The 24116-nt window shown below is 45.9% G+C and overlaps 1 protein-coding gene across 2 annotated transcripts in view; it reads right to left on the bottom strand.

Annotated features, from left to right (window-relative positions):
* Positions 1-18644: 18644 nt before the first annotated feature.
* The window catches only part of LOC114766907 (talin-2-like), a 50150-nt gene continuing 44678 nt past the window's right edge, over positions 18645-24116 (bottom strand). For both annotated transcript variants that reach the window (XM_028958265.1, XM_028958264.1), the window contains 5 exons: positions 23889-24014; positions 23722-23784; positions 23414-23596; positions 22521-22646; positions 18645-20850 (listed from right to left, as the gene is read on the bottom strand). In XM_028958265.1, coding sequence (XP_028814098.1) covers positions 20722-20850; positions 22521-22646; positions 23414-23596; positions 23722-23784; positions 23889-24014 — 627 coding nt within the window. In that variant the 3' untranslated portion in view covers positions 18645-20721. The remainder of the gene's footprint in view (positions 20851-22520; positions 22647-23413; positions 23597-23721; positions 23785-23888; positions 24015-24116) is intronic.

A 24116-nucleotide genomic window follows, 5' to 3' on the forward strand; every position in this document is an offset into this window, starting at 1 on the left:
TATGGCTATTGCGGCAGTAGCCTATTGGGTAAGACACTCGCCTATGAACCAGAAGGCCAGAAAGTCCCTGCTACTATCCCAACTTGCTACCATTGTGTCCCTGAGCATCTCCAGGGGGGGACTGTCCCTTTAACTACTGATCGTAAGTTGCTCTGGATAAGGGCGTCTGGTAAATGCCATAAATGTAAACAATCCACATGAATGTAAACTACACCCCCACCACCATATCCATCAAAGACAAAACCACAGAGATAGAGACAGATGCAGAGACAGATAGAGGGTGACAGGAAGGGCAAAATATGTTCTGACGGTGCAGTCAAAGCTTTGTTCTCACTCCTATCTGGAACTGGTCTGTTATGTCCACTGATGAGCCTCCTCGGTGGCAGTGATGTTTGCTCCTTACCGAAAAGCCCATGGGAGCGGCACTGGTTGATGTGGGATCGTGATCCAGGAACTGCCACACCACTTCCTCTAGCAGTCACTCACTCTCACATATTCCTGATACCCCCCCCCCCAACTCGCCTGTGGCAGCTGAAGACCTTGTTCTAATTCAATTTAGTTTAATGTTCATATGAAAAACCCATTTAAAGATCTCTTATAATAAAAATACAAAAGCCTTTAATGGACCCTAGTGGAAAGTAATAATGTTTTAATATAGTAGCAGTATACTTTGATGGTGCTGGTCTGGGTTATGGCAAAAAGTAAAAAAATTCTACTTGTACATGTTTTTATCTGCACTATGTATAAATGTTACCCCACATCAAACAAATCTATTTTATTACATATGTTATATTTGGTAGTAAATTGTATTTCCTATAAGTGCATGAACATGACTTCTAAACGATGGAAACATTCCCAGCAACATGGAGTGTACAACAAACAGACACATTTTTATTTTAATTGCAGTCTAATTCTATTATAGATGATGGTTTATGTTGACATGAGAGAAAACGGGACTGTGGCTCTTTTTTGATAGACGTGAATTTTTCATTCATATCCCCAGCAGGCTGACTGTGTTTTTGGAAGACAGTCAGTAAAATCACCTTTGACACTAGGAGGGCCACACAAACACACACGAACAGCACGGCCACTTCAGTCCTTTCTGTTTAAACGTCCAGGCCCCAAACGGCCCTTAGGGCTCAAATACTCCTGTGACATTCAGCAGGGGCTGAAAAGGGCTGTAAGTCTAACACCATTTGAGCTGTTCTTTAGACGCTAAGGAGAGATCTATATATATATATATATATATATATGAAGATTACTCAAGGTCCTTTTAGTCGCCCCCTAAAGATCAGCCTGCTCTGCCTTTGGGTGCAGTCATAAGGCACAACGAGGGTGGGAGAGCCGCAACTTTATCCCACCGTAACCCGAGCGCCTCTGTCACGCCACACAATCAAAACTAAACCCGTCCCGCTGGCGCTTCGCCTGTCCACACACAACACGAATCTGGGGACATCAGCGGCGCACCGGACGTGCGAGCGAGCCTCGCCTGAGCACGCCTCCATTCACGGGTCCGAAACGAGAGCCGTGCAGGGAGAGCCGAGCGGCTCGTCGGTGCCAAGGTCGCGGTCTGCGGGCTGCTCCGCCCTCCAGCTGATGCACAGGCTGTCAGGGACTCTCACCGTACATCCCGCTGACCGCAGGATGTGAGGGAGACTTTTTGGGAGATTTGACACAGTGGCCTCAATGCTGGCAAGACGCACAAAATCAGTTTCTCTCCGTTCTCGTTTGAAGCCACCGGAGAAGCTGCAGTGCAAAAATGATGGCACGCGGTCCCTAATTGGGACCCTAACGGCCCATATAAAGTTCTGGGGGTGTGGCACAAAGCACATACGTGAGCTGGCGACACCGTGCGGTGCCAGCTAAAGTCAACCCGAGACGACCACTGATGGAGACGCTCTTTCTCAGGCCGTCAGCTGGAAGGAGCGCCTGCCGGGCCTGTTCGTGTGCTTGCGCGGCCGCGGCGGAGCCTGCTAATGACTTCGCCCTGTGATGAGACTCCTGCCGGGGGGCCAAGGTTGGCGAGGCGACAAATGACCCGCGTCTTCATACCGAGTTTCCTTCTGGCTGACATTACCATATTCTGCCAATCAGCAAAGACAGACGGGAATGTTCTAAAAACGTTCTGAAGACTTCTAAGCTGCACTGACCCTTGTTGACTTAGTTCAGTCGGAGGCAGAATTGACATTTCCTGTTTATCCGTAGGGAAAAAAATGTCTGCCAAATATCGTAGACCAAATTGACCCCAAATTCATTCTCAGTTATTGTGGAGAGCTCAGTCAACGCCCAAAGCCCCTCCACCCCCCCACCACCCCCAGCACCACCCCAACAAATTTTTAAGCAAACAAACAAAGTGCGAGGAAATGCAGCGGCAGCACTATGAAGAATTTGGCTTTTCTCCGCCAAACGTATTTGCGGGCGTGCTTGACCTCCTCCCAGCGTGCCTGTTTGTGCTCCGCTGACACACAGCCGAGGAGCCGAGGAGCCGAGGAGAAGAACGGCAGCCGTGCCTGATGCGCCATAAGCCTGCTCACGAAAGAAGGTCTGCTCAACCTGTAGGTTCTCCCACGGCAGAGTAATTACTGAGCCCCTCACACTGGTCGTGTTTACCACATTCTTGTTCAGAAATACCACGAGGGAAGTCAGCCCCGGTGGAAAACCAGTGGCTGCTTTACTCCATGCATCTACTCTGCAGATAAGACATCCCTTCCTGGTGCAGGTGTGAGCTTCATTGCCACCAGCTCGGTCAGTTATTTGCTGAGTTTATGAAAATGTGCATATTCTGTCAGATACAAATATGCTTGATCATATGTAGCTCAGGAGAGTTCATTAAGTAGACTTTAAGTAGACTTTAGATGGTTTTGCTGAATAAGATTTCCTGTAGTATCCTGAGGAAAAAAAACAGCTTTTGGTGGCATTGTGGCCTACGAAAAATGTTGAGATGTGGAAGAGATCTCATATCTGATCACATATTTCCCATTCCTGCCTTAAAAACAGTCAACAGCCGGCAAACATTGCGAATCTGGGCAGCTGGGTCAAAAATGTCAAAAATGTAACATGACATATTTGAACGGCAGGTGCTACAAAAGGCACTTCTACCAGACAGGCACATCCTTTAAAGCATGACGTCCGTTTTTTAGCCCCTGCAAGAGGCTAAATGCTGCCAGTGTTGAACAGACAGGTGATGTGTCAGAAAATCATTCATGAATTTCCAAATACAGAAATGTTATCAGTAGTCATGTTTTTTGCTGTTCACAAAATGTACAAAATTTGCCTTGTAGGCATGCAATGCAGTATAAAGTGTAACATACAAACATACATTACAGGCCAAAAGTTTGGACACACCTTCTCATTCAATGTGTTTTCTTTATTTTCATGACCATTTACGTTGGTAGATTCTCACTGAAGGCATCAGAACTATGAATGAACACATGTGCTTAACAAAAAAAGGTGAAATAACTGAAAACATGTTTTATATTCTAGTTTCTTTGCTCTGATTACTGCTGTGCACACTCTTGTCATTCTCTCGATGAGCTTCAAGAGGTCGTCAACAGTCTTGAAGGAGTTCCCAGAGGTGTTTAGCACTTGTTGGCCCCTTTGCCTTCACTCTGCAGTCCAGCTCACCCCAAACCATCTGGATTGGGTTCAGGTCCAGTGGCTGTGGAGGCCAGGTCTCCATTTTTTGTGTTCATTCATGGTTTTGATGCCTTCAGTGAGAATCCACCAATGTAAATGGTCATGAAAATAAACAAAACGCAGACGGTGTGATCAGAAGGTGTGTCCAAACTTTTGGCCTGTACTGTATGTCCACTATACACATATACACAACATGGTGGATGTAAGCCATAATGTGTCTGTTCACCAGAACAAAAACCTCATCCATAACTCAATCCTTCTCTGGTTATTTTTATTCCTCACAGTGCTGTTCCAGATTTTTCCACAGAAGATATATGGTTGAATTGTTCAGGCTTGTACTTCTTGTAAAATTATTAACTTGAGATATGTAAATTTTGAGTTAGACTGTCAGTATTTGCCTCCTTTATTTCTCCATGTCATAAGGTCAGTACTGTCTGGGGCTCCGCACTGACATAGTTTTCCCACGTGTCCATATATGGAGATGGTGCTGTGCTAGCTGGAGAGGTTGAGGCTAGATGGTCGATTTGTGAGGTCTGAATCGTCACTTTCCATTCCACAGCCTTGCAAGATTTCTCGGTATGCGGCTACAGCTGGACCACTTGGGCAGAACCGAAGTCCCAAATGAACGCTGGATGCTGCTTGTAACTGTGACTGACACAACAAATATGACACAAGTTTCTACCTAGTTGTCTTGACCACCTCTCAGCTGAAGCCTGCCTGCGAAGCCGGCCAGTGTTTGTTCAGATGTTGGGACTTCTCCTCCTGTCAGAAACGAACGAGTCTGAGCTATTAGAAAAGACAGCCTTACATTTCCACTCCATGGTGCTTTTGGAGATCGCCTCGGACCCCTCAGGCCATGCAATGAGAATCAGAAATGTGTGTGCTGTACACTCTTTCAACTCTTTAACTCACAAGAATTGCAAGAATTTTATCCTGAACTAATTGTTGCTCATTATTGTAATTGCATGTTCAGCAGTGACAGACACTGGCAGAGAAATGCAGCAGCTGAGGAAGCCAGCAGTTCTCAAACAAAGCACACACGGGAACTGATAGCACCCTCGGTACGAAGCAGAGAGAGGTGAAGCTGGGATCCGACGGTGTAGATGTCCACATTTGTCAGCGTGAAAGGCTCATTTCCTCCACACAGGAGAGGTGTGTGCACGCTGATGTTTGTTCAGCTTTAATACAGTTCGGGCGGAGAAGTCACAGCTACGAGGCAGGGAGGGCTGTGTGTGCGCTCGTGTGTGCTTGAGGTCGGGAGGGTGTTTTTCTAGGTCTGCAGGGCTTTTGCATGTAAAAAAACGTAGGCCACGTTTTATTATATTGGACGTAAAAGTTTCCCAGTTTTCTCCAGACATTGTGTCTAACCCGAGGCAAAGTGACTCCGCTGCAGACTGCGGCGCTCTGAGAAAGGCTTCTTTTTCCCATTACTAGCCAGACATAATATAACATTCTCCCAAGCCCCCACCCGCCACACTTATTCTATGATGTACCTAAGGGTGCGAGAGGCAGACCATTGAAAGTGAGAGGCTATTATTTTATGGCGGACCAGCTGCAATGTGTTAATTGACATTACCTCCCCAGGTTTTTAAAGGGGCCGTCTGGAAATAGCCCCTGGTTTGGGGCCTGATATAACTCAGGACTCGCCGCTGACTCAGAACAGCTTTTGGCTGCTTATGCCGAGCCAGAGTAGATTTTACTGACAAAGAGGATTCCACTGAAATGATGGCATGGTGGCACAGGATGCAATATAATGCATAATACTCAACACGTTTCAATATATATACCAGGTGCTGATACTATACATTTACAGCATTTACCAGACGCCCTTATCCAGAGGGACTTACAATCAGTAGTTACAGGGACAGTCCCCCCCTGGAGACAATCAGGGTTAAGTGTCTTGCTCAAGGACACAATGGTAGTAAGTGGGACTTGAACCTGGGTCTTCTTGTTCACTGGTGAGTGTGTAACCCAATAGGCTACATTTACATTAAAACATTTCAAAATGCACAATTTCATCTCAGCATTTTGCAAAACTAGAAAAAGTCTAAATCTGTCATCACCACGGTTGTGAGACGCATTAGCGGCTGGCTGTACAGAAATTGTCACGTCCATGCGGGAATGACGCGGCGGGTGAACGTAGAGGAGGACGAGGAGTGACGAGGAACGAAGAATGAAGGACGCTTTCGCCTGACTTCACGGAACAGGGGTTTAATTGGTGAATCACAGGACAGGGGAGACATCCGAGACGAAGACACTGGTGAACATAGAACATAACTTCAAAGACCTGACAGCGGACAGAAACGAACAGGGCAGCTTTATACAATTAACACAGGTGAAAACGATTAGGGAACATTACACAGGACAACAATGAAACTCTGGTACGGATCCTGAACCTGATCCGGGCCTGAGTAACCCCCCTTTCGGACCGGATCCTGACAGAATCCCCCCTCCTATGGCACGACGCCTGGCGGGCCAGACGAAGCAGTCCATGAAGGAGGAAGGATAGTCCAAACACAGTCTTAAATGGTCCGAGTGGACAGGAGGAATCGAATGGAATCGATTCGAAAACCGGAAAAGATGAGATGAACAGAGCAGAATGATAAATTACTGAATGAACGAATGGTCCGGTATTCCAGATGGACGAGCGGCGGATGTCCAGCGCAGACGGCTTCGGGCCAGTGTGGTACCGGCACCTCGTCCACCGTCCGCATGCGTCCGCCGCTCCCTGTCAGTCTCCGGCGCGCCCCGCTGAATGGCCGCTCCTCACCTTCAACGCCGCCAGACACGGGACTGAGAGGCAGGGGTCAGGACCCTGCTGAACATGAAGCCATGGAAGGCCAGGGACAAGGAAGCTGGCGGCGTCCTCACGGCGAGTCGCGGCTCCTCCGATCTCAGCGGGGCTGCGTCAGGTGGCGTCCAAATGTGGGTCAGGTCTTTCTGTCACGTCCATGCGGGAATGACGCGGCGGGTGAACGTAGAGGAGGACGAGGAGTGACGAGGAACGAAGAATGAAGGACGCTTTCGCCTGACTTCACGGAACAGGGGTTTAATTGGTGAATCACAGGACAGGGGAGACATCCGAGACGAAGACACTGGTGAACATAGAACATAACTTCAAAGACCTGACAGCGGACAGAAACGAACAGGGCAGCTTTATACAATTAACACAGGTGAAAACGATTAGGGAACATTACACAGGACAACAATGAAACTCTGGTACGGATCCTGAACCTGATCCGGGCCTGAGTAACCCCCCTTTCGGACCGGATCCTGACAGAAATGACCCAAAGTAATGAGTTTGCTACATCCTGTTCTTGTTCTTCACCTTTTACGCTGTGCATTGCATTGGGTCTGGTGTCCTGCCGGTGTGACGGGGTCCAGTACATTATGATACAATACAAGCTGTACGATATATTAAAATAGTTCCATGTCATGTAATGGCTATGTAATTTACATGCTCACCATCTCAGTACCTTTTGGTGCAATTTTGTGCATGGGCCTATATAAAAAATCCAAAATTTCCAGTTCATCTGGCTTGTTCATTTAATTGAGTTTTATTGGTTTGAAATATAAAGACATTTTCCTGTTTGTAAAAATGATTGGCAGGCCACTCTGACAAAATGTAGAAATATGAACATTTAACCTCATTGCAAATATGTATTTTAGTCAAGACCCGAACTGTCCCTGGTACTCTGGGCCAGGTTTCCCTATATGTAATCTATTTAAGTACCAGAATGTGTCTAGTCCGCGTGCGATCATCATCATACCCTCGTTTCTTGTCCATGTCATGTTTACCTGTCATGGAACCCTTGTCATTTCCATGGAGTCGTGTGCGTGACCAATAATTTATACATCTGTTAATACAGCAAGTTTTGTCACCAAACCTTTTTGGGATGACTTCATTACTCCATACCCTACCACTGCACATACTAACTTTCTCAAGTATATCAAGAGGTATGTGCTACTGGTCACCAAACCTCGCCTGAAAGGTTTCAATTCTAATAGTGAGTTTTAAAAAAAATGCCCAGCTTTTTCAAAATAAAGGGATGATGATATGATACAGGTCACATAAAGTTTAAGCACAGCCCTAATAAATACAGTAAAAAATGTTCTACTCAAACACAGCAAATCCCATCCTAAATGACAGTTTCCTCAAATGAACATAACTTTCAAACACCTCGTCCATAAAATGAAGTCTTGCCAGACTATGGTGTGTGGTGTCATGGCAAGCAGATGGCTGTGTGAATGTGAGTCTGCGTTTGGAAGATTCCTGTTGTGTCTGATGATAGTGAGCAGCCGCTCTTGTTATGAGGTAAACGTGCACGCGGTACAGTCTTTCCAGAGTGTCTTGTGAGCTGATGTCGTGCGAAAGTCATCTTGCCAGGCAAGCCTCCTGCTAACTTGCCTAAAATAGTCATGCGCGCTAAGGCGAGCGCCCCTCTCTCATCCATTGGAGTCTGTCAGTAGAGTTTATATTACAGAGCTGCTCCTCTCAAAGCAGATTCCATTTTATCTCTCCACCAAGGCTGCATGTTTAATGGTGGTCTCACTCTAAACATGGTCTCGCCCGCGCTGCCCGACTAAGGTAACACAGGCCGTCTGACATTTTACCCAGAATTATGCTGAACTTCCTGTAAAACCCATGCAGGCCGTTGCTGCCAATGTTTAATGGACTGCAGAAATTCATTAGGGGTGATATTCGTACATGCAAACTGAACTAGTGGGACCTGCCGGGGGTTTCAGGTGATGAACCATCCGTTTAATATTTCAGTGAGCTATTCACCGGTGAATATAGGAGGTGGACTGATTTTCTTTAAGATTGCACATTAGGGCGTTTAAGAATAATAACTCAAAATTTCAATCTGATTTATGAGGTGGGCGTACAAATAAACAGTAACAGACCCATTTCAACACATCCCTCCATTCTCCGACGGCGCTGAAGGCAAGTTACACTCTGCGAGTCATACACCTGACATGTACATAGCCAGCCATGTTCCTGCAGAACCCGAATCTGGTTTAAATTAGTCAAAGGCATGTTAGGGTTGGGGATGTTGAAAAATGAGAGGAAAAAGGAAAGAATGAAAAAAAGATTCCGTTGCTGATGGACGAAGAAAAAAATCAAAAACTATTCCTGCTCCTGCTCTCTCAAGTTTCTGCTGGAGAAAGAGAGGACGCTGTGGACATAGCCAAAAAATTAGAGAAGAAAAAAAACCACATACTTGTATTGGACTCATTGGATCCACTCATACGGGCAGCGGTGGCCTATCGGTTAAGGAAACGGCCCTGTAATCAGTAGGTTGCTGGTTCGAATCCCGATCCGCCAAGATGCCACTGAGGTGCCACTGAGCAAAGCACCATCCCCACACACTGCTCCCTGGGCGCCTGTCATGGCTGCTCATTGCTCACCAAGGGTGATGGTTAAATGCAGAGGACACATTTCTTTGTGTCACTGTGTGCTGTGATGCAGCGTATCACAATCACTTCACTTTCACACTTTCATTTCTGCACACATATGCACTCAGAAATTAAAATAAAGCTTTCAGCTACACAGGATTTTATGTGTTATGCATGTTATGCATTAGCTTGTTTACAATAATGGAAGTTGCAGCCATTAAATAAAACATATTTATATCATTTAAATCTAAAATCTGTCCTTGAGGGCTGTGATGAAGAGCCTAAAATTGGTGTTTTGACCGAGAGTGAGAGAGACGCCTTTAAAATCCCAGTTACTGCACTTCAGAGCAGTAATTCATCAAAATGGGTCTGAAAGCAATGCTGTGGTACTGAACCGCGCCGCCTCGCTCAGTTCTGGCCTCGCCAGGCCAATCCACCGCGCTGCGGTTCAGGACTGGAGGAATGTCAAGCTGGTCACCAGGCCAGCCTTGCAATTAAAAAGAGCGAGGGCGGCGAGTGGGCTGGCAGGAAATCCGTAACGTAGGTGTCCGGATCAGCGCATCAGCTGCTGGAGGGACCCAGCCTGTACCGGTTTAAGGTGATAAAGAGGCTGAGAGTGAAATCTTTTTAAAGACACCAGTCCGTGCTCCAGCACATGTCAAGACAGCTGGCTGAGACTCAGACTACAGAATTAGCCCAGGGTGAAGAGCGTGACCTAAAGGATAAATCAATAAACCAAAGAAAGTGTGGAAAGAGCTGTCTAAATGTTGATTAAGGTTTCTCATACCAGTTTTGTGCAGATGAAGGTTATTAACTGCATTTAGTGGTCTAAGAAAATTGGAAGAAAATGTTTGTTTTGTCTATTTTTGACAGGAAGGGGTTGGTTGCAACATTTTTTATAACATTATATTACTCTAAAGTATTTTCTGAGATTAAATTCAATATTAGGTCAATTTTTGCAGCTTGCTAAAAATGTCTGCTTTTAGCCTGCAGCATCTTATGGATGGTCTTAGGATGGAGCATTATTTTGGACTGGGTACAGGGTGGACAGATCCAGAGGGACACAGACTGACCTCCAGTGGAAGCCACCTGCTAATAGCCTCAGGATCTGCCTTTCTGACAGATCTGACCCTCACAGAGACCTGAGTAAGCAGGGGTGATGAAGGCTGAAGTCACTGGGTTAGGAATGTTGGTCCTCTACACCAGCAGAACCCACTGCCTGAAGACTTCATTCCACCTCACACAGCTTACAACCAACCATATCAATTATTAAATTTTGCGTGTGTTCCGAGTTGTGCTTGTTGCTGTTAGGCCTTGTGGGTATACGGAAATAAAGAAAGAAAAAAGCAAAAACGTTTCGAGAGTCCGTGTATTCATTCGGACCTGTGGGGGCTGGCGTGTTTTTGTAAGTTTGGAACAATGGAAGACGAGCATACAAACAATCCCAGAATCCGGGAAAAGTTAATTATGTCCTTGGACGACCTCACGCTTTTCAGATGGAGACAGCAGCTGAATTAGCATCTCACCTACCACTAGTACCCCTAGCGTTTATGTAGATGCGTCTCACCTAGCACCAGTCATTCAGCCATTGCGCCGCCTTCCTCTGGCTCTTCGTGATGAAGTCACTGTGGAACTCAACAACCTGCTTGAGCTGGGCATAATTGAGTGGATCGATGCTTCACCCTGGGTCTCCAACCTGGTGCTGGCACGGAAGAGGTCTGGGACTCTCCAGCCATACGCGGATCTAAGGTCAGTCAACACAGCTGTTGTTCCTGACAAGTATCCGCTGCCTACTGTGGAGGAACTGAACCCCCAAACTAGACCCCCGACTGGGCTATCTCCAAGTTCCGCTGCATCCGAGAGCCACAACCTGACTGCTTTTGTCACACACATCTCAGCTCTGCCCCTAGTTGCTTCCAGAAAATCGTGTCCACCATCTTTGCTGCAGTTTTGGGCTAGTGATTTATCTGGACACCCTTGTGGTGCATGGTTCAACCCTCACATCCCATGATGAGCATCTGGATCACATGCCCAAGATCCTGGCAGGCCACAGTCTTATGCTGAATGGGGACATTTGTGTCTTCACTGTGCCAGCGGTTTTCGATTTTGAGGGCTTTTGCCTATCTGGAGAGGGCATCACACCTTTAAATTCTAATGTGGAGGTTATTCTACGTCTCGCTGAGCCCTCCAGCATTCCCTTTTTGGGAATGACAGCATATTACTTGCGTTTTCTCCCTCAATACTCTGCCACTACAGCTCCTTTGTGCGTGCTTCTGAAAACCGGAGCCCCATGGGCCTGGTCCCAAGCCTGCTCCTCAGCTATCTGTCAGCTAAAGGCCCAGCTTACCTCACCACCAGTGCTTGCTCACTTTGACCTCTCTTGCCCCACTTTTCTGATGTGATGCTTCTGGTGTAGCGCTGGGTGGTGTCCTTTCTCAGTGCCAACATGGTTCTGAGTCCCCCATTGCTTTTGCCTCCCAATCTCTGAAGTATTCAGTTGGGGAGCAGGAGGCAATGGCCCGTGTCTGGGCATGTATACTTGTATGGCTGACATTTCACTCTCCGTACAGACCATCAGGCCCTTACAACTGTACTCTCAATGTTGTGGCAGACCTCCTTTCCAGGGCGACTCCAGACACTCCTCCAGGCCCAGCCACGGATTCACTGGAGCCTGAGCTTATCCACATGCTTCATTGGCCACTCCTGGAGGTCATGTCTCTACCAGACCTCCAACTGGCTTCAGTTCTGTCACAGCTTTGCACTTTCATTTGAGACGGGTGGCCATGCATAGTGACCAAGGACCTGGCACCATTTCATCGGATTAAAGATGAGCTGTCCTGCTGGAATGAGGTCTGTGTGGCACGGGGACTGCGGGCAGTCATCCCCGGCAGCCTACACCCTCATATAATGGCCATGGCTCAAGCACTGCTGCTGGGATTGGTGGCCTGGGATTGCCTGCCTCGTCAGTGGAAAGATGGGCCCTCCCAGAACTCTGCCACCTCAACATGTGCAGTGGCTGGCCGGGCCATGGCAGCACGATCAGCTGAAAATCTGTTGTCCAATATCATCAGTGCTTTCTAGTGGTTGCCTACGACCTGTATTCAAAATGTCCCGAGATCGCCTCTACAGGCTCATGCGTCTCATGCGACCATGGAGTTCCTTGACAGTCTGTTCTCAAGGTGGGTCCTTCCAAACACCATTACAACAGACAATGGGCCTCAGTTCACCTCCATGGACTTTCAGACATTCCTCTGGGACAGAGGGTTTCGACATACATGCACTGCTTTCTACCACCCAGAGGCTAACGGTGGTGTGGAAAGATTCAAATAGACCTTAAAGAACAGTGTTAGGGCTCACCTGGCCTATGGCTTGGCCTTTTCCTCAGCCCTGCAGCTCATTGCAGTGGCCCAGCACCACAGGGTTTCGACTTCTCAGCGCCGGATGAAGCAGTCTTTTGATTGCCAACGGGGGGTGACTCGTTCCTGTCTGGCAGTCCATGATTGGGTCAGGGTTCGTCGGGGGTCAGTGCTGATTACGGGGCGGCTGGGCATGGCCACTTTCCGCCTGGTTGATGGTACGAAGTGGCATGCGAGCCGGCTCAAGAAGGTGTCACTGCCCACCCCCGGGGACCCTTCTTCCATGACTAGTGATTTGTACCTAGTGTACCTAATAATTTGGCAAATTTTGATATGCGGCTAGTCATCATCATCTTCCTCCGCTTATCCGGGTCCGGGTGGTGGGGGCAGCATCCCAAGTAGGGAATCCCAGACAGCCCCCTCCCCAGCCACCTCCACCAGCTCCTCCGGCAGGACCCCAAGGCATTCGCAGACCAGATTGGAGATATAATTTCTCCAGTGTGTCCTCCCGGGGTCCTCCTGCTGGCAGGAAATGCCCGAAACACCTCCCCAGGGAGGCGTCCAGGAGGCATCCTGACCAAATGCCTGAACCACAACTGTACTCAACTGTCTCCTCTTGATGTGAAGGAGCAGTGGTTCTACTCTGAGTCCCTCCTGAATGTCCGAGCTCCTCACACTATCTCTAAGGCTGCGCCGGCCACCCTTCGGAGGAAACTCATTCTTTTGGTCATTACCCAAAGCTCATGACCAAAGGTAAGGATTGGGATGTAGATCGACCAGTAAATCGAGAGCCTTGCTTTATGGCTCAGCTCCCTCTTCACCACGACAGATCGGTTCAGCGTCCGCATCACTGCAGACGCTGCCCCAATCCGCCTGTCGATCTCTCTGTCGATCGATGCTCCCTTCTTCCCTCACTCGTCAACAAGACACCGAGATACTTAAACTCCTCCACTTGAGGCAGGACCTTTCTCCCATCCCGGAGTTGGCAAGCCAACCTTTTCCGGTCGAGAACCATGGTCTGAGATTTGGAGGTGCTGATCCTCATCTCAGCTGCTTCACACATGGCTGCGTACCTACCCAGCAAGAGCTGAAGGTCAGAGCCTGATGAAGCTGGGAGGACCGCATCATCCGCAAAAAGCAGAGACGAGATTCTCTGGCCACCAAACCCGAATCCCTCCACACCACAGCTGTGCCTAGAAATTCTGTCCATACAGGTTATGAGTCCAACCCTCACCGGGAACAGGTCTGACTTACTGCCAGCTTACTCTGCCACTAGGGACACAGTCATAGGCCTTCTCCAAATCCACAAAACAAATGTGGATTGGTTGGGAAAACTCCCATGCCCCCTCCATCACAGTTGCAAGGCTAAAGAGCTGGTCCACAGTTCCACGGCCAGAACGAAAACCACCTTGCTCCTCCTGAATCTGAGATTCAACTATCGACCGGACCCTCCTTTCCAGTACCTTCGAGTAGACCTTTCCAGGAGTGTGATCCCCCTATATTTGGAACACACCCTCTGGTTCCCCTTCTTAAAAATGGGGACCACCACACCAGTCTGCCACTGCCCCCAATGGGGGGTATCTCCATAGCCATGAGATACCCAGGACGGTTCTCATCCACCCCTGGGGCTCTGCTGCTGTGCAGCTGTTTGACTACCTTAGCAACGTCTGCCCCTAAGATTGGACAGTCCATACCCAGGTATCCCAGCTCTGGTTCCTCCTCGGATTACGCATTGGTGGGATTGAGGGGCTCCTCAAAGTATTTCTTCCACCACCCGACTATAGCCCCAGTCGATGTCAGCAGCTCCCCATTCCCACTGTAAACAGTGTGAGTGAATTGCTACCTTCCTGAGGCGTCAGATGGTTTGCCAGAACCTCTTTAAAGTCGATTGGAAGTCTTTCTCCATGACCTCACTGAACTCCTCCCACGCCTGAGATTTTGCCTCTGTGACTGCCACTGCTGCACCCCGCTTGGCTGTCCAGTACCTGTCTGCTGCTTCTGGAGTCCCATAGAACAGCCATGCCCTGAGAGCCTCCTTCTTCAGCCTGACATCTCCCCTAACCTCTGGTGTCCACCAGCGAGTACAGGGGTTACTGCCATGACTGGCACTGACCACCTTGCAACCACAGCCAGCAACAACCGCCTCACCAATTGCAGAGCGGAACAAGGTCCATTCAGACTTAATGTCGCCCACTGCTTGGTCACGGTCAAAGCTCTGCCGGAGGTGGTATTTGAAGACCATCTTGACAGGTTCTTCTGCCAGGCATTCCCAGCAGACCAACGTTTGAGTCTGCCAGGTCTACGTGGCATCTTCCCTTCCATCTGATCCAACTCACCACCAGGTGGTGATCAGTTGACAGCTCCGCTCCTCCCTTCACCCGAGTGTCCAAAACATATGGCCGCAGGTCAGATAATATGACTACAAAGTCAAGCATTGACCTGCGACCTAGGCTGCCCTGGTACCACGTGTACTGATGGGAATCCTTATATTTGAACATGGTTTTCATTATGGCCAAACTGTGGCTTGCACAGAAGTCCAGTAACAAAACACCACTCAAGTTCAGATCTGGTGGGCCGATCCTCCCAATGACGCCGCTCCAGGTCATGCTGTCATTGCGCACGTGAGAGTTGAAGTCCCCCAGCAAGAAAATGGAGTCCCCAGTCGGAGAACTACCTAGCACTCATCCCAGGGCCCATTCCCAGACTTGAAGGCGCAGGGAAGCTACCGTCCAGTTCCTCGAGGTAAACTCCAACAGGCTTAGAGTCTTGGGGCTAACAAAAAGCCAACCCCAGCCCTCCACCTCTCTAGCAAAGGAGAGTGTCCAACCTCTCTCAAGGACTTGGGTTCCAGAGCCATAGCAATGTGTCGAGGTGAGTCCGACTATATCTAGCTGGTACCACGATTCAAAGAGGAGTGATATACAGCTCATTATTGTGAAATACATTATGTTCTGCTATATAAATGTACTAAAATTGATGCTGAAGAGCTGAAATTGAGGCAAGCCTGTGGTGATTATTTTTTAAACCTGCACATTTCCTTCTATTAGGGGTCGTAAAGAAAGCAGTGTTTTTAAAAAGCTGTACATTGTAAGGTGTAGGTGTAGCAGTCGTGTATATATATGTGTGTGAGTTTGTGTGTATATACACTTCTTTAAATGCACACGGCACTATTCTGTGGGTGGAGTTAGTCGCCTGCCCTGTTTCTGCTGCATATTGAATGCCATGCTGACTGTGGCATTTATTTAGTCTGGGCAACGTTCTCTAACAGCAGTCAAGTTGTCATTGTTTGTGTCAAACAAGCTGTGAATTGATTTTAATGGGCTTTGACAGGCACTACAGTTGATTACTAAATGGGAGGAGAGCTGGAAGCTTTTCTTGAAACTGGAGGTGGGATGAATATGTTAATGTTCTGCTTCTATAACGTTGTTTTTAACAATTTGTTTAATTTTTATGAAAACTCCAGAAGAGCCTGCCCAAGGTAAACATCTGAGCTAAACTGATCAGAGGACAATCGGTGAATTGGTGAACCGGCCAAGAAATAGGTTATGCCATCTAGTTTAGTGTAGTTCATGTATTTTACCTTCTTAATTCTCCATAGCCTGCTTCATTTTAATGAGTTGCTTTCAATCACATGCACTGTCTGGAAATCGCGCTTTCAGAGGGAAATACCCACTTTTGGTCAGAGGCACGAAAAAAAAGGAAGGTGGCCAATTAACAGACATGCATATAAAAAGTGAAATATTTATGAAGTGATGGATCAGATCACTGTGGCGAAGTTCTCTTGTCTTATCGTCTGGGGTAGAGTGGAGCTCCTGAAAATCAACCAGGAGGAGCTGGAGGTGGCCAACAATGTGGATTTGGGCTACTCAGGAGCCGACATCACCATTTGTGCAGGTAGTGCTGGGCGGTAAAGAGGATTATTGCAAATGATCTGTTTCTCAAAATAACCAATGCATATAGCTTATAGAAAGTCAACAGAACTCGTTCCAGAAGCCAATGATAAAGAGAACAGTGACGTGCTGAACCAATCGTGTGAGAGCTGTGGCACACTTGGCATTTCTTGTACTTTTATTTTATTTCTCTCTCTACTTATTTTAAATTGTATTTGTTTACTTATTACTTATAGTACTTTTATTTATTTACAGTTGTATATTTAGTGTGTTCTTGAAAACCTGAAAGCTTTTGACTGGCCAAAACTGAGACTTTCTTCTCAGAACAATTTTATTTTATTATTTTTAAACAAATAATATTTATCCCAAAATTGCTTTTGACTTGGTATATCTCTGTAGGAATATATCACCCAGTCCTATGTGCAGGTGACGTTTAAAGCTCCTCAGGTCAACTGTAGTATAAAATCCAGGAACCTGATTAATGACTGAATGGGGTCTTGATATCAAGGGATGCGTTGCTCATGGCGGTGGCGTATTGTGGGCCTGACCCCGGAGGAATGAGATGAACATACCCGCCACCTTGGAGGACTTTGAGGTGGTGCTGAAGGTCTCCAAGTCTGTGTTTGCCGCTTTAGAAATACGAGAGAAGAATGGACTAATTTGGATTTTGTTGAACTGAAGGATCTCATTCCTCCAAATCAGTGATACCAAGAACCTGAACATGCTCAGCTGAAACCAAAAAAGAAGCCTGCAGAAAGCAGATTTATTTAAAATGTAATTTTTAAAAATGTTCTAAATTTAAACGCTGAAAAAGTCACAATGCATTTATAAAACACATTGAACCCATCTCCCCGCTGCAACAGGTAGCAGCAAACAGATCATCAGGCCGAGATGATAATCAAGTTCAAGCCCGTAAAACACTTGCATGTTTCATTTAGCTTGTTTTAATTTCAGCTCAGTGAAACACTTTAAGCACCAACACATTTTCAGTAAGTTACCTTTCTTGTAGAATTGTGCTTCAAATAGAACTTAAACAGATTGTTATTGTCATTTTCAAGTCAATATTGCTCATATGGAGAGCGATTTAAAATGAACAAAAAGTTAACCTGTAAAACTGCGTTATTAAATGCATGGCCATTTAAAAACAGTGCAAAAAGAGTTAGCCTAGAGCCATGATGGGCCAGTTCAACGAATCAGGATCATTTACTACATGTTCGGCAAACGGGTCCACAATTAATCCTCAATTTTTTTTTTGTTTAAAATCTAACATTTTACCTGGTAGATCAAAACTAAGATGCGCAAAACTGACTGGCTATAAAGGCACGTGAGATGTATGTCTGCGCAGCCAGATGAAAACAGAGATCTGTACTCTGTCGTGCTAATGAAATACCTTAGCCAGAAAAATAGAGGTAAAACGATGGTACGTTATAACGTCTCTGTTAACACTACTTGTGTGTTTATGGAGATTACTACCCGTCCCACCAGCCACTGGGAGGCAGCGTGCCGGGTCTCTCATTAAACTGCTCTCACTACACTGCTTATGACCTCAATAATCCAAAATTATTTTGTCCTCCTGAGGAGCACCTTGTTCTTTGGCTTTGCAAGGTCGAACAGAAACGAAGACAAAACCAACATATATGTAAGTCAAGGTAAAAACACCACCCATCTAATGTTTATTGGCAAAGATGGTGCACGCAGTTTTAAAGAAATTATGTCCAAAGAACAGCCCCCCCCATGTATGTGTTCTTCACAAAAAGTGATTTGCGAACAATGTATGGAACAAAGAACATAGTAGAATGTGTTGTTATTGTAACGAACCACCCCGGCACACCATTCTGCCTCCTGTGCAACCAGGCCGTTCCATGAACGTCCAAATATGGTGTTCATTGGCAGAACTTTCCCCATCCAGCCCTGAGCCTCTGGACGTGTTTTCACTCCACCAGTGAGCCAGGAGTGTCCTGAACTGGTCTTCATGCTAATAAATCCATATGGTACCAGAAACTGATGTGGGACGTGGAGAGTTGAAATATTAGAGCTTTATTCACTTATTTCGATTCTTCAGCGCGTGCCTCGCCCTCGATCAGCAGCAGTGAGAAAGACCACATGTCCATATATGGTAACGAGCACAGTAAATATGGCCATTGACTTCACGGTTCTCATGTAGGGCTGAAAGACTGAACAGTGACATCTGCAGGAGAGAATGTGGAGAATGTCCTCTGCCCTGTCCATCACACATCATCACCCACATCAACCTTAAACGTCACACCCTACGTCAGCGAGCATCTAGACTGGCGTGTACCCCATCAGACACATACAATTAAAACACACAATATGTAAATTCTTTCAAATTCTTTATTTTCAGGGAATACAAAAAATACCTTTTTGACCAGATAAATATTTTACATTACAGCATAATTTCATGGCCAGACTTTTTTTTTTCTTTTTCTTTTTTATCATCGTTATTATTATTAGTAACTATCTCTGTGGAAAGTCCTAACTATTTAAATGATGGCGGTCTTTTATTCTTTTTTTTTCTGCTCCAGCAAGATAAACCACATTTGCAACCACATTTCAATTTCTTCATTACATATATAATTTACAAAAAACAAAAAAAAAAATTAGAGTTCCATCCACAACAAAAAGATGGGTGTCATTTAGTCTGCGTGTATGAAACTTATTCAACGGCCAGTTACTTTAACTTGGTAAGATCTTCACCTTATGTTGAGAAGCATCTTGGTACATGCTAGTGGAATGGACCATATGCACTTATACCCTTAGTGGAGGCCTGATGTCTCCTGTTGAAAGAAAATGCTAATCGAATACTACAGGTTCGGGCTCTGCCCCACCTATCACAGAAAGAGCTATGAGTGTTCCAGACAGACAGAATAAGGCACTATGACAACACCAGGCAGTCCAGATTCTGAAATGGCGTTTCCAAATACGAGTCCCAGCGCTAATGTGCCAAGCAGTGTGACCAGATGCAGATGCACATTAAAATAAGTCTGTTATCCTACATAGAATATCACATGAGTACGTCAAGAAGGAGCACAGACGGTTGTAGACATAAAACAAAAAGGTCTCAGTGTCTTCTACAGAGCTAAAAGTGCTGAAAGCTTCTCTCTTATATATAGTTCCTATAAGCCATGCATGTACAGTCGTGTATATATATCCTTGTCACTAACAGAGCAAAAGAGGAACTGCTCTTTATTTTTTTCCCAACAAAGAATTAGGACATGTATATTTCCTCATTACAAGACGTGACAAGCACTCTGCGTTACTCATTGCACACGATACGAATAAGTATTTGTAATATATCATTGTACTGTATTGTATTGTGAATAACCTGAGGAGAAGCCCTTCTTATGAAGAAATCTCTAAGTAAGGACTAATTCTCCCTATACACACACACACACACACACACACACACACCACACACACACACACACACCACACCACTCCGGGTTCAACTACCAGGAGGCCTGGCTACTGTCAATTACGGCAAAATTATATGTATTAAAATAAAAAAAAAAATGTAAACAGAGGCGTAAAGATGGACAAAGTGTGTGCATCTGAGTGGTGTTTAGATGGATGAGAAATACAGGAGAAGTAGTTGTAGACAGATCTGCTAAATCTCAGCACAGTAGTTTAAACATGTACACACTAAACATTATCTCTAAAATAAATTTTTTGTTTTGTTTTTTTTTTGGACTAACAAGGATTGCTTTATCGCACCCCCCAAAAATTTATTTAGTGGCTTTTTCCCTCTGGACAGTCAACATAGAGGATATGATGTAAATGATGTCAAAGTGTATATTATTGGTTATAAAAGCATTAACTTTCTGATATGTTTCGATCGAACACTGCCTGCAAACCATGCTTTGCAAGGGGAATGTTCTCTACAAGAAAAAAAAATGGAATCCCTTCCTGTGTGCCAGTAGCTGACTCACATCTAGCTTTTTTATCTCAAATATTTTGCAATCATGAAATACAGATATATCCAAGCATTTATTGCATAAAGTTCTGCTTGTATAATATGAGTGGGTGAAACACCGCAACTACAGAAATGAAGACGCAGTACTGCAGTTTTTGCTAGTCCTGATGTATTATCAATCAGATGGTCCTTGTTTAAATGACTTAAAGTCCATATCTCACATTCTCACAAACACACACTCTTCATGGTTTTTTAGCATGTTCATGTATGAGAGCTGGCTTGAACCCCACCCTATGTGAAATAATCCACCAATCAGAAGTGCAAGGCCCATTCCGCAGTAACAAGAAAACAATCATCGGTAGTAGCTCCGCCCCCCCTCCTTGAGAGGAGGACAGTAACAGTTTAAAGTCCACCCTCGCTAAAAATGCCACTCAATCACAGGTACAAAATGCTTAAGCTCAGCTAACAGACCAGTCCATTGCATTGGACAGTCCTTGTCCACGGAGACTTTTCAGCTCTTATCCTCGCGCAGTTCACTGGGCAGGAACTTGTACTGCTGCTGCCTGATCTGCGCCAGCTTCTTCCGAGCTTCTTCCAGCTCCCTCTCTTTCCTGAGCATCTCCTCCTGGGCTGCGATAATCTGGGGGCAAATAGGACAAAAAAAAAAAAATGAGTGTGAATCTCATCCAATTGACTTCATTGCCCATTGAGACTGTATACCCTTTAGTTCAGCTTTTCTATAGAGAACTTTCATTCACATGTATAAACTCTGAAGGCTCTTTTTCCATACACATGAGAACTAGCAATTATAATCATATTGTAATGGGACACACTGGGTGTGGGAACACCAAATTGTGGGCAGGAGGATGAAGGAGAAGCTCGTGAGAGATGTGGCGGACAGACTGTGTGCGCTTCACAATAAACTGGAACCACGTCCAGGTCCCAAAACCCTAACCGGTGTCTGAGTCTGCTCCCGCACACCCTGCGGATTCCGCCGGGCGAGACCAGCTGGTTGTGGAGCAGTTTCTGCAAGCTGGACTGAGGTGAAGAGGGGACCGTCTGGTACGAAGCACCCCAATATAAATTAGTCACAATATGCGGTCACGACTTAACATAATTCCATTGCATCTCCATTATTTCACCCTGTGGTGCCACCGCCTGAGCATCTGCCCCTGTATGCCACGGAACTGCCACCACATGGTCTTTAAGGCGGTCTTCACCTCAGCCCGAGCAGACTTGCCCCTCCTCACCCACGCCCACGGACGCCGCCTCCTCACACCCCATGTCCGCGTCCTCCTACCTCCCTCCTGACAGCACTATAGACCGGAAGTTGACGTTTGCTGATTGACCTGAGCCAAGCTAAAATGATAGAAATTGAGTACGAGGATTGACAGAATTGACCAGATTATACAGAGTTTTGATTATCCTATTGGGCGTGTTATTGGGATTTTATACATTTAATGTTCACAAATATAATTTTTGGTAACCTCAGCGTAGATAAAATTCTAAAATGCAAGAAAAGGTTCTTGTGGGAGCAGCCCTGGTGGCAAATTCCAGTAACTGCGCTCACACAACTAGGTTATTAATTAAAGTGGTAATTAAATAATTGAAACCTAGGTAAGAGAAAATCTTCTATAAGAATGGTCAATGAACATAATGACTAATACAGTATATTTTTTGACTCTATAGACTCAAGTTGTTTCATGATTTGTGACTAGACCACTGTCTGTCTCAGCCAGGTTCCAAGAGGAGACTTTTAGAGTGGGAAATGCAGACCCTGTAATTAACATAACTCCACACTGCTAAAGCAATGAGAATTTTGGTTTTTGTGATATGCTAGTCTGCAGAATGCATGAAGAGGATTTGGAGAGTGGCAGGCATAGATTAGAGAGCGGTACACTTGAGAAGGACCATCTGAGTGAAAAATGCCTCTGGAGGGGAGCTGGCTGGGATCTCCACCACACAAACACACACTCGCTTTCTACAGGGTAGCATGGATATTCAGTCACTCCTTCCAGATGAACACAAGGAATTATGGGTAAAAAAAAAAAAAAAAAAAAAAAAAGGAATGTGGGGTTTTGAATAGGCAAACATGCACTCTTTAATTATGCCCCATCTGGCCATGGATGAAAAGGGAGAGGATTGGTCCACGACCATTCTTTTTTTCCTGGACTTTAATGTTAATGATGGATGATGCCGGATGAGGCAACGCTTTTGAAATGTAACTGGTGTGGAAGTTTTCTGGATGCCTGCAACTGCAGCAGGTCACGGCGAGTTCCGCAAGTGTAACAAACCCATGTGAAGTCCCACCTGCGCGATGCCGCCCACGAACTTGGTCTTCACCACCACGCTGTCGTCCTCAGCCTTGTCGAACGCTGCCTTCTGAGCAGCCCTCACCAGGTTATCAGATGCCCGCTTCACAGCATTCCCAGCAGCCTGAAGGAGTAACACACCAAGGGTCAGAGCTGACTCACACAGGCAGAGATTTGGAAGTAGATGAGAGAAACACACACACACACACACACACACACACAAATCCATTTCATTAGAGAGACAAATGAACAGAGAGCACAGACTGGCTACAGAGCAGTGACACTGATGTGTGGAACAATCCTGATACACCTTCTACACTGCTCAGCATATCCCACACAGAGGAGCTTAACAAAACAGAGCGCTATTGATTGCATTCAATTCTTTAAAAATATTACATATTTCTAAATGAACTACAACAATTAATATGTTCGTTTTGATAGTGTTTGATATCACTTGAACCTGTTTGTAAGTGTGTATGTTTTTGTAACAGAAAATAAAGCAAGTTTCCCCAAAGACTGATATTACGACACTCAGTTTGGTAACACACTACACACTAAACTAAACTATACAACCTAAAACTTAAATACTGTCCAGATCTCTTTCTGTACAATGAACAGGACATAACTGAACATCATATAGGATGCTGGTAAGTGGATATGTTGGATATTTCAAACAGGACAAGACAAGACAAGACAAACATGTGCAAAATGAACAGAAATGTAAAGAGCAGAGATGTGCAAATTGAATTGAGATGTGCAAAATGGTCAGTATGTTATCAGGTGAATACTGTACTGTGAAACAGGTCAATAACAAGTCAATATTTGATGGTGTTCTCTGTGATTCCCATCTGTAATTTGAGAGGATGAGGATTGTAAGTGTGAGTTTTGTACCTGCAGTCGCCTCATGGCCTCGGAGTCCTGGTCAGCTTTGACCTTGCAGGCCACCAGCAGCTGAGCAGTGGACGCAGCCACTTGCTTGGCGGAGGAGATGAGCTTCTCCTCGCTGGCGTGACCTTGCACAGACGCGTTGGCCGCCTCGCACAGGTTACTGGTGGCAGCTGCTACCATCCGCGCCTATAAGGAAGCGTAAGAACATCTTAAGGAAAACAGGCCTCTGCTGGGAAGATGATGCAGTGGCCAGATCTGGGAAAAAAAAAATCAGCTTGGATATTATCAGTGAAGAACCCAGAGAGACTCACAGCGGATATGAGACCCTGGGACCACTGGCCATCATCCACTGCATTGGCAGGAATAGAGCCCACCTGAAGAAGGTATATATATATTTATTAGATCTGGCTAGATTAGGTTAAAAGTGGGGCAGGATGTGACTGAATACTGTTTCAGACCTGAGGTGATATCAACCCACCTTGCCCTGTGCCACCAGTTCCCTCTGAGCTGCAGAGGCCGACTTGACCAGGGCGCTGGTTGCCGCGGCAATGGATTTGGCTGCCTCCAAAATCTGCTCCTCGAAGTCTAGTGACTCATCAGCTTGCTGCAAAAAAAAAAAAAAAAAAAAAATCATAAGACTAATTACATCCAACAAGGGCAGATAAGTACATATCTAACAAGGAGTCATTTTATCTGCTAAATACAA

This window comes from Denticeps clupeoides, chromosome 17 (genome assembly GCF_900700375.1).
Source record: "Denticeps clupeoides chromosome 17, fDenClu1.1, whole genome shotgun sequence".
Lineage (NCBI taxonomy): Eukaryota > Metazoa > Chordata > Actinopteri > Clupeiformes > Denticipitidae > Denticeps > Denticeps clupeoides.